Genomic DNA, 11,777 nt, shown 5'->3' with positions numbered 1-11,777 from the left:
AATACTTAACTCCCAAACGGGGACAAAGTCAAGCAAATTTAGCCAAAAGAATGAATATCCTTTGAAATCTCCAAGAATGAAAGACTTGTATTGATTATAGAAATTAAATTGGTATGCAGAAGCGGATTACATGAAAATATCCCGGCACGGCATGAGTGTGTGCACCACACAGTCTTAAACTGGGCGCGTCCACTAGTTGTGAATAGCGGTATGTTCCATACGTAGTAGCGGCAACTGCAGTCGCTGACAATCAGCGGTATCAGGTGGAGAGTCTCAGTGAGAGGCCGGCCGGCAACGGCTCTTTTGCTTAAATACTGGGTGCCTGTTATACTCGATATGACCAGGCGAGTAATTGGCGCCTTTAAATAGCCAATGACCATAACGTTCACACGGCAATGGGTCATATACAGCGGAACAAGCTAGCTCACATATGGAGCTCGACTAGGATTGCTACCTCCATTGCTAACATCACCATGGTAGGTCCATTGCTAACATCACCAAGGTAAGCTTCAAGTTTGTACTGAAGAATGTCTTTACCAGAAACCTCCACTGTATTGTCTGAGACTGAACCGCCTTTATCACAAATGAACAAGTCATAAATTATAGTTCCGCAGACGGAGAGATAGTCCGTTAATGTATTTTCTGTAATCCACAAAAAAATCATTCATTCTGGCGTTTTTCATTCTTATGGTTAAATTAGCTTGACCATCTCTCTTCCTTTAGAAGATAAATAATGCATAGATAAAAAAAATTTCAATGATCAAACATAAAAATTTACAAAATTTATGACATGACATTATGGTGAATTCAACAATGAAAACTTAAAAAAGAAAACCTTAAAGCGTATAACCTAATAGCTAATACAACATAATTGATACAATCATGGTTGTTGGTGGTCAGGATGTTGCGAAAGCCTCAAACTTTTTTCTGTTAATAAATAGAAAAAAAAACCGTCCATTAGTTTTTTTTATTTTTAACAGTTTTCTTCTTTACTTACCATAACATCTTCTAAATTGCTCACTATCCCTTGTCCTTTTGCCTCGAACAGTAGATTTATAGAATACCTCATTGCTTACAGCATTGCTGTATAATACCCTTAAAACATCCAACATTTGTTGGCGCGTTCTGTAGCGTAACTTCAGCACATAACCCCCATTGTCTGGATCTAAAGAGACATCAATATCATCTCTACCACAATCACCATTAGCCGGTCCACTGGTTTCATCATCACTTGGCTCACCATAACTGCTACGACTAAATTCATCTTTAATGTACGACTCATCGAATTTGGGCATTTTGGGCTCGTGAATGAATTCAGGTTCTGAAAGAGAAAATAAATTAGAATAAAAAAAAATTTAGACGGCATTCTCTTTGGAATAAAGGTGTAGAGAAGTGTTTTAATTAAAAAGAGAAAGTTTCTATCTATGATCAGGTAGGTGACGAAAGTTGTCTTCACTGGAAATTACCAAGGACCTTAAGCCACAACCCATTCATAGTTTCTATTTAGAATCCTGAAAAGACTTTTAGTTTGATGTTTTTGTTACGTTAGCACTTTGAGCGAAAAATTGTATTCTACCAAAGACCTATTTTGTCCCGAAATGTAAGCACTTGCCCGTTTGGGATTTTTTTTGTGGGCGGCCCCTAAACATTTCCCTTAATTCCCTTGTTGTTGTTTTTGTAGCAGTTTATTGTGTTCTATCTTTCGTCTGCTTGATTCTGTTGAGTGTCCATTCAGGATTCAGGAACTCTGCGACAAATATGGGATGCGCCACAGGGATCTGGGTCTGAATCGAATGAGTCTGGCTGGGCAGTTAAATAGATGGCGTGTGTCATGTGGGCCCTGGTCACAATCGGGACATACATGTTGTTGTAGTTGTAGCCACATGTCTATATGTGGAGGTGGCGATCCCCATCTAGCTCCTATAGGTGAGCAAGCTAGTTCCGATCCAAAGGACTGATCGCCGCGGTAACATCATGGCCATTGGTTGTTTAAAGGCGCCAACAACTCGCCTTGTCATATCGAGCTTCATAGGCACTCAGTATTTATGCAAGAGATGGCGCCACCCGGCCTCTCACTGAGACTCTCCGCTTGATACCGCTGAGTGTGGAGCATTCCACTATCCGCAACCTGTGGAGGCGGCCGGAAGCTCGCAGCTAAGCTTCTCGTGATAACAATGAACACCACACCGATCGGAGCTTAAAGTTCCAGCCTGTGTGGTGCTCATAGTTATTCCGTACCGGGATCGGGACATACATCTTACAAGTCGGCATCAATGCTTGCCCTGTATCAGTCGAGGCGGCTACATCTGCTGGAACGTAATTGAGCCAGAACTGCTCTGGTTTGCGGGGGGGGAGGTCAATTTCTTCAGGTGGAATGGGAGGCGTTCGGTCTCCAAGGACTACATTCACCCGGCAGCTATATACCGCGTCTGCATGAATGTTGTCTAGACCGGCCTGATATGCCGCTTGAACCTCGCGCTCTAGATCATGTAGATCCAACTTAAGGCTTCTGGACGGTGGATACCTATCCACATGATGATGATTTGGATGGTCACTGCGATAACAGCCCAAAAGGTATTGCTTAGACAGCATGTAGTTATGTCTTCGTACGGAAAGGATCTTTGTCTCCTGATGGAGGTGGTCCACTTAAGAACTGAGGAGACAGCCCTTCGCAATTCGAAAAGCGGCATTCTGACAGTTCTGAATATTATTTAACTGACGAGACCACACTGGCGTCATTCACCTCACGCGTATTTGTAGTGAACAATGGGGCTGAAGATTTGGTGGCAGATATCTTCAGATTTTTTGCAGCGGAATATGAGGCAAGTTCGTTGAGGTAGACGTTCAACCCATGGCAGATACCAACAATATGATACGATCTCTGTGCTGTCTGGAGGGGTGGAATGGAGGATAGGTAAAGGTTAAACAGTGTCGGAGTATCCCACCACGCCTTGGGGAACTCCATTTTTCACTCTGTGGTGCTTTGACTTCTTATCCCTAAATTCCACAAATGACTGGCGACCACACAGATAATTCGCGACCCAGCGTTTCAGGTTTAGCAGAAGGGACGTGTTGTCGATGACCTCATATAGTTTGGCATGGCTGACCGTGTCGAATGCCTTCGATAAGTCTAGTGTCACGAGGAATGTCCTATCACATGTCCTGAGCTGATTGAAGCCACAGCAAATGTATGCGGTGTTGGCATACAAAGCAATTTTTGTGCTATGCAGTCCTCGGAATTCATGTTGATGCTCGGCGAATGGAAATTATCTTACGAGGCTCGGGAGGAATAATGCCTCAAGCATCTTGGCTACTGGTGAGAGAAGGGAGATCGGTCTGTACGACTCCCCTAAACTCGGGCTCTTTCCAGGCTTCAATAGCGCCATCAATCTTTCCTTTTTCCAGATATGGGGAACTATAAGAGTGTTCAAAGACAGGTTGAGGACAGTATTAAGGTACTCAACTCCAGTTAGATCCAGAATCTTCAGCATCAGTGTAGAGATTCCGCCGGATCCCAACGCCTTAGATGATTTGGCGCCACGGATGACATTCGAAACGTTCTCCCTTATATTTATGCCATGCGACACACAATTTATCCACCTATTCCTTAGCATGTGGTTTAACCACTCTCTAAGGACCGGGTCCACCCGGTACTGTTCTAAAGATTGGATCAGTGTGTCGGTCCGCACATTGTTAAAAGCCCCCTCGATGTCAATGCATACCGTCAGTGTGTACGTTTTGGCATCGAATGATTCTTCTATTTTATGCACAACCTTGTCCAGGGCAGTCTCCACCGACCTTCCCTTGACATAGACATGCAGTATGTATTTGAGCAGTTCGCTGGATTTCATACTCTTTATCATGGTGTCCACAATACGTTCCATGGTTTTGAGTAGAAAGGATGTAAGGCTTATGGGTTGTAGGCCTTTGGTGTCGCATAACTTGCCTTGCCGGGCTTGGGTGTAAACACCACCCTTGTCTTGTATATGAAAGTCCTATGCACGCTGTGAAAATTTTGGCCAGACGAGGCGCCAGATAGTCTGCCTCTTTCTGTAGTAACGCTGAAAATAGTCAATCAGGTCCGGGTGACTTAAATGGTTTGAAGCTCCTCAAGGATTCCTTTACCATAAGTTCCGTTTTTATAAATCTTCGATCAACGTCATTATTCCAAGATTCCGGTGTCTCCGTGAGTCCCTTCCTATCCTGTGGAAAATGGGTTTTCATCAAAAGCCTCAACATGTTCTCCGTTGTCTCTGCTCTCACTCCCATGTCGTCTACTAAAGTTTCAGTTTGGACATGGGTTTTTGAGAGAAAATTTTTTATCTTGGCGGCGTCATTAAAGCTATCGACCTGTTCGCAGAAAAGCTTCCAGGAGGCACGTTTTGCCGCTCTGGTAATCTTATTGTATTCCTTGAGCCGTGTGTAATAAAGGCAGATAAAGTGATGCCAGGTATGCTCCACCGTCTCCCTGTCTCATCACTGTTGCATCCGACGTTGACAACTCTCGGGAAAATATATAATTAACATTTTTATGACAAATAACGCAGATCCTCGGCCGAGTACCAGTGTTAGCATAGAATAATTGGTAGTTTATATGGTTCAGTCTAGAAACTTTGTTCCAGGTCGTCCGTGGCTCCTGAATTAAGGCAAAATGAATCTTGCCCTTGCTAATTTTCTCCATCAGAGCATGTGTAACAGTCTCGCCTCGGTGGAGATTTATCTGGATTACCTCAATCATTAGTCCTTCAATAAATGGGCATCTTGAGAGTGGGTGATGATCTCATCCACTGCTCCCTGTTCTTTAGACTGCATTGACTTTCCTGTCACTGCACTGCCTGATATCATGGTTTTAGGTTATTTGTCTAGTCTAGTCTTCCGATTTTTTTATAAAGTCGGTAATGGTTCCATCGTCGGGTCCCTGTTCGTTAAGCTGTATTGGGTTTCCTTTCCCTGTACTGCCTGATGTTTCAATACTAGGATCTTTGCCTCCAAATCTTAAGTAAATAGGCTTCTTGGGAGTAGGTGATGGTACCATCATCGGCTCCCTGTTCGTTGGGTTGCATTCAGACTCCTTTCGATGCGCAGCCAGTTCTTTATGCGCGTTAGTACTTTATACGCCATGGAAGAGGCACATCCCGGAGTGCCTTCTCCGCATGATTCATGTTCGTGTCGGAATTGAGAACATCGGACCCTGGTTCTGGTACCTTCTCCATCATCGGTCAGTGTCGGTGGGGAGTAACTGGTGAATTTCCGCTCTTGCTCTGGCCTTACGTAAATACGAGAGCATAGTCACACTGAATATGTTGCAAGGTGTTGTGCGAACATAGACAGCAGTGGATCACAAGCGTAGTCATCGTCGCCTTAGGTGTCCTCGTCATCGAACTATGTGACCCCTCCCACCTCTCCCGTGCGACAATATAAGCAACAGCAACAACCAGTGGTCAACATATTTCCGTGACGGTCAGTTCTATGTACCAGAACCACTCATAGGAACTTGAAGAAGATCGCTAACAACCAGAGCAACAACAACATCAACTCAATATTCCTCATCCATATTTTTTTATTCCGGTAACGAAAATTGGAAATTTTCTATCCAAATGCGTTAATTATTGCAAATCCCTTTTCGCTTCCTGCCGAATAAAGCATTGCTAATTATAAATAAAATAAAGCTTACCATTGGGCGGACGTTTTCTAACTGTTTCTGTCTTTTCATATAATTTTCGGTCACGTTTGGGACATGTGGATATTTTAACAGACAATTCACGCTGAGCTAAGATATCACCGCTAAAAAAATACAAAAAAAAATATATATTTTAGGGAATTCCATAAATCATTACAATAATATTGTTCAATTTACTTCATAGTCTCCAAAAGGAATAAGGCTGCAATCTCTTTGCGCCCATTGCAAGAATTATTACATGTGAAGCTTATGATGACCTGTTGCTTCAAATAGTTGCTGCCGTCATTCACCTTGACAGCGGCATTTAGAGGTACGACTACCGAATATCGCTCCTTAATACTTTTGCCCGTATCACTACCATGGTAAATGGCACCAAGATTTTCGCAGCGTAACAGACTGCTGCGAATAATTTCATCGGGTTCTGAAACAAAAAAAAAAGTTTTAAGATTAAAAGACAATCACCAATATCGAACAAAAAGTCCAAGTGCAAAATTTCATCCAATGCGATTGGGAAAAGCGTTCTGAAGTTTTGTCAAGGAGCCATATAGGGTAATGGACTATACCTTGACTAGATGTTGGAAATTATAACTCAGCATATAAGAAATCTTGAATATGAACTGAGCTTTATAGGAGATCAAAAAGTTAAATTGTAAGATGGGATTTGAATAATACTTATCATGGAATAAAAAGTAAAATTACAAGCCATTCGGAAAAAAAATTAGGCCCTCCAGAGGTCTAAGGGGTTAAATCGAAGAGCAACGTATATCTAAACAAGGACTTATTATTTTAAAAGTGATTTAATTAATTTGATCTAAATAGGTATAAAAGGATTGAAATTTAACCTATCAAAATACAAATTTTTTGAAAGCTTCTATGTTTAAAACTAAGGATACAAGGACGCTGCTCTGTGTTAATATATGTTTCGCTGTGAATTCGGCTGTAAAAATGTTGACCTAAGATCATATTCTTAATTTTAATAAAACAAGTAAAAAGGCGTTAAGTTCGGCCGGGGCGAACTTTGGATACCCACCACCTCGGGTATACATGTAAACCACATTTCGTCAAAATTCGGTGAAAAATGCATACCTTATGCCCCATAGCAGCTTTATCGAAATATGTTTCGATTTGGACCAAAATACGCCTTTTTTGGGCCCAAAACCTTAAATCGAGAGATCGGTTTATACGGCACCTATATCCAAATCTTGACCGATCTGGGCCAAGTTTCAGAAAAATGTCGAAGAGCCTAACACAACTCACTGTCCCAAATTTCGGCGAAATCCGACAATAAATGCGCTTTTTATGGGCCCAAAACCTTAAATCGAGAGATCGGTCTATATGGCAGCTATATGCAAATCTTGATCGATCTAGGCCAAACTGCAGAAATATGTCGAGGGACTTAACTTAACTCGCTGTCCCAAATTTCGGCGACATCGGAGAATAAATGCGTCTTTTATGAGACCAAAACCTTAAATCAAGAGATCGGTCCATATGGCAGCTATATCCAAATCTGGACCGATCTGAGCCAAATTGAAGAAGTATGTCGAAGGGTCTAGCACAACTCACCCAAATTTTGGCAAAATCGGACAATAAATAGTCCTTTTATGGCCCGGAAACCTTAAATCAAGAGATCGCTCTATATGGCAGCTAAATCTAAATCTGGACCGATCTGAGCCAAAATGAAGAAGGATGTCGAAGGGCCCAGCACAACCCACTGTCCCATATTTCAGCAAAATCGGATAATAAATGCGCCTTTTATGGGCGCAAGACCTTAAATCGAGATATCGGTCTATATGGCAGCTGGATCCAAATCTAGACCGATCTGAGCCAAATTGAAAAAAAGGTGTCGAAGGGTTTAACACAACTCACTGTCCCAAATTTCAGCAAAATCGGATAATAAATGTGGCTTTTATGGGCCTAAGACCCTAAATCGACGGATCGATCTATATGGCAGCTATATCCAAATCTGGGCCGATCTGAGCCAAATTGAAAAAAGGTGTCGAAGGGTCTAACACAACTCACTGTTCCAAATTTTAGCAAAATCGGATAATAAATGTTACTTTTATGGGCCCAAGACTCTAAATAGGCGGATCGGTCTATATGGGGGCTATATGAAGATATAGTCCGATATAGCCCATCTTCGAACTTAACCTGCTTAGCGACAAAAAAAGAATCTGTGCAAAGTTTCAGCGCAATATCTCTATTTTTAACGACTGTAGCGTTATTTCAACAGACAAACGGACAGATGGACGGACATGGCTAGATCGTCTTAGATTTTTACGCCGAGCAAGAATATATATACTTAATAGGGTCGGAAATGGATATTTCGATGTGTTGCAAAGGGAATGACAAAATTAATCCATCCATCCTTCGGTGGGGGATATAAAAATTTATATTCACTTATAAAAATGTTTGCATCAATTATTTTTTTCAATCAAAAAGTCGAAAATATCAAACATTTTTATTTTGACAAGAAATTCTGATTCACTAAAAAATCCTTCAATCAATATTTTATTTAATGGCTATTCATTTTCAAAAAATTTTTTTTATAAATTTTCAGTTTTTTTTTTTGTTATGTTTTTTTCTATGAATTCAATTCTTTATCAAAATTTCGAAAGAAGAAATACTCCAGAGTTTACTAACACTTCCATTGCTGCAATGTCCGCCATCTCAATCATTAACTCCAAACTTTTTCTTTTTGCAAAACATTCCTCCAGTGTTACAAACTTACCTGTGTCTTTGCTGATGTGATTTGCACAACGCAATACCGGCTCACTGGTGTCCTTGGTGTAAATGGGCAAAATGCGCACATTCAATGGTTGTATGGGCATCTTAACCTTAAAGGTACAATCGAAGGTTACATTTTCGTGGGGACGCACATAGAGCCTCTTTGTGTCTTTCGAGTACAGGACAGCTCGCGATGAAGTGTTACCACAATTGAATTGAATGCGAAAATCATAACCAGCCTGATCATGTTCCTCTGCCAGTGGAATGCAATTGTTGGTCTAAAACGAAAATCTCAATTCGAACAAACCAAAAAAAAAACAGCATCGACTTAAGCTCATACTCACCATTTTTGGTTCCACCATTTGATCCATCAAATGCATTATTTCCGATTGCTGAAATCACAAAAACAAGAAAAAGGCCAAATGTTAATCATAATAACAAAAAAAAACTAAAATAAAAATTAATTTCGTTCTGTCACTAGGGGCAAGAATAGCACACACTCTCCACTTTTGAAAAGTTAATAACTTCATGGTTGCAAGTTTGTCAGCAATCTGTTGCTGCGATGTGTTTTGTTCAACTGTTGCAATCCTTGTGGAGTAGTTTGCTTTGGGTTCATTATTGTTCGTCTGTATGTTAGCAAATACACAATTTCACCATGAAGCCGACTCAACGACGACAACAAGAAACGAATTTAAGCAACAAAAATAATAACAAAAGCAATACTCATGATGGTGGTGCACATGATGACGATGTGTGGTTTATGACGTCATTTATTCATTCATTCAGGCTGTAAAAACCCCAAGCAATGAGCATGATTTTGCATGCTTGCGAAATAATTCTACTGGGCGGGAGAGAGAGAGAGGAAGAAGAAATAAGAAAAGGTATCCCAGATCCAAAAGATACGAGTGCAAACCCAAGAGTCATTGTTGTTGTTGTAAAAACAAGATTGGGGTTGCCATTTGATTTAAAATTTTGAATTTTGAATGATCATCGAAATACCTGATTGGGCATAGGAGCAGTGAAACTGAAACAAGCAAGAAATCATCGTATGGAACAAACGTCTACACTACTGCACAATGATTTGAAATGTCACTTAATGGATTTACATAAAGGTAAAAAATGAAAAACACTTAAAAAAATATTATTCGACACAAAATAAGCATTCAATATGCTATCTTATATTAAAATCAAATTTTGTTACAAGGGAATTGGTGCCTATTTAGTTATTAGATTATTACTGAAAAGTAATTGTCAGATATCCTGCGACATAGCAAATAACTACAAAAATAATAAAATTTAAAATTAATTTTTATGAGATTCCATTGCAGGATAATTTTTAAAACTAATTCACAGTTGAAAACCAATGTTTTTCACTATTACTTTTTTTCAAAACTGATAACATAAGGAGGGAATGTTTTACTGAATGGTCAGCATTTTTTTTTTTTTTTTTTGCTTCAAAATCTATTACCTAAAAAAAGTAAACGCGAAAAAAAATCCCCGAAAAGGGAACATGGTGCCAGCTTTAAATGTAAAAAAAATTGCAAATGTTCTGTTCAAAAAGACTTTTAAGACTATAGTAATAAATTACAATACGGCAACCCTAGAACCAGATGATTCAACTATGCTTAATTGAATTGGAATGTCAAAGTGTACTTGTATGTGTGCGTATCCCAACAGAATACAGCCAGCATTCAGTATCAACCTGTTGCCAGCTAGGAATTCCCGGCCTTGCAAGTTTATACAGTCCACCCAAGGGCAAGTACTGTTTGCACTATTTGTGATGCCCAAATGAAATACAGTCGAACTTCTCTTTAACAAAGCAGTTGAGGACCGACGAAATACTACGTTATAGGGAAACACCGTTAGTGCAAAAATAAACAAACACGCAGTGAGATAGAAACGAAAAAATTGTGGTAAAAAATCTACCGTGTGGAGATAACGCTTTATACAATTTTGAATGGTTATAGCTGAGGTGTTAACGAGATTATGAATTTGAAGACGCTAGGTGGTGCGGGCAACTCTTGTCAAGCACCAAAAACCAAACCTTCATTTGTGGTCCGGTTTTCAAAATTTTTGAATTTTTAGAAAACGAAAAATTTGTATTTTGCGGATAAAACCGCCTTAAAAAAACACAACAAAATATAAAACACTAAAACACCCAAATACCCATTTCGGACAAAGATGGTGGAGGAGGCTCCAAATATTGTCTGGTTCAAACATTTTTTAGAAAGCCTGTCCCAGCAAAAAATTCCTAAAAATAAAAGTCAAAAATCCCCGAGACCGAAAGAGATATTGTAGACCCCAAGCAGACTTGGGGTTTCCACAAAAATTGGACCAAAAATTAAGATTTTTAAATGCCGAAGTGTCTGTAGAGAGGAGACCGGACGAATTATGGCCTTGAAATTTTGCACATAATCCCTTTAACTTTCTACCGGTTATCAAACGGCAGATTTGTTACTTTTGTCATCGATTTTAACCCACTGTAAGGAATCTTAACGTTCTGAAATTTAACGGATACAGTGTTTTCCAGATTTTCCGATAGTCTTCATTCTTCAATAGATAACGTAGGAAGTAAGAAGGAGGTCAGTATAGCTTTTGGTAACATAACGGGACACATAGGCCTTTGAGCTTGCTTATGTAAAATCTATGCGGCAAGTGGTAGCCTGTGTAGGGCATATTGGGAAGTTGATTAGACGTTGGAGCATTTCATGTGTCATTGCCCGGCTTTCGCGGCTAAAAGTCATCGGTAATTAGGTTGAGACACAATACCAGACATGAACCAACTTAGGGGAGTGGTATGGAGAACTATTAAGGAATTCGTAAGTAGCATGGAATTCCTAGCTTAAAATTTTCTTTTCATAAAGCATTTGTTAAGTTCTTTGAATGACTTTTTCAATATAAAGGGTGATTTTTGAAGAGCTATAGAAAAGTTTTTCAAAAAAAAAAGAACACATAAAATTCAGAAAAATTCAAGAAATCTTTATTTGGAACGATATAAAACCATATAATTTAATGCTTAATGATTATTTGATGCAAATGTGTACAGTGACTGCGACTGAAATGGTCCATTTCGGCCGGTATCTCACGAATAAATGCTTCAGTGTTTTCTTCCAATGCGTCAAATGAAGCGGGCTTGTCTGAATCAACATGAACTTTAATATTCCTCTACAAAAATAGTCTAAAGGCGTTAAATCGCACGATCTAGGCGGCCAATTGACCTGTCCCGAACGCCAAATAAAATGTTCACCGAACTCGCTTCTCAATAAGTCCACTGTTACGCGTGCTGTGTGGCATGTGGCACCGTCTTATAGAAACGACATGTCATGCAAGTCAAGCTCTTGCATTTTGGGCAAAAAAAAAAGTTGGATATAAT

The 11,777-nt window shown here is 39.8% G+C and overlaps 1 protein-coding gene across 3 annotated transcripts in view; it reads right to left on the bottom strand.

The window, feature by feature from the left end:
- Positions 1–751: 751 nt before the first annotated feature.
- Positions 752–11,777, bottom strand: part of LOC106082589 (cellular tumor antigen p53) — a 48,034-nt gene continuing 37,008 nt past the window's right edge. For all 3 annotated transcript variants that reach the window (XM_013245201.2, XM_013245202.2, XM_013245203.2), the window contains 6 exons: positions 8,749–8,796; positions 8,409–8,682; positions 5,858–6,101; positions 5,675–5,784; positions 998–1,321; positions 752–927 (listed from right to left, as the gene is read on the bottom strand). In XM_013245201.2, the coding sequence (XP_013100655.2) occupies positions 881–927; positions 998–1,321; positions 5,675–5,784; positions 5,858–6,101; positions 8,409–8,682; positions 8,749–8,796 (1,047 nt within the window). In that variant the 3' untranslated portion in view covers positions 752–880. The remainder of the gene's footprint in view (positions 928–997; positions 1,322–5,674; positions 5,785–5,857; positions 6,102–8,408; positions 8,683–8,748; positions 8,797–11,777) is intronic.

This window comes from Stomoxys calcitrans, chromosome 2, assembly GCF_963082655.1.
Source record: "Stomoxys calcitrans chromosome 2, idStoCalc2.1, whole genome shotgun sequence".
NCBI classification, from domain to species: domain Eukaryota; kingdom Metazoa; phylum Arthropoda; class Insecta; order Diptera; family Muscidae; genus Stomoxys; species Stomoxys calcitrans.
This window is presented reverse-complemented; position numbering and strand designations above follow the sequence as displayed.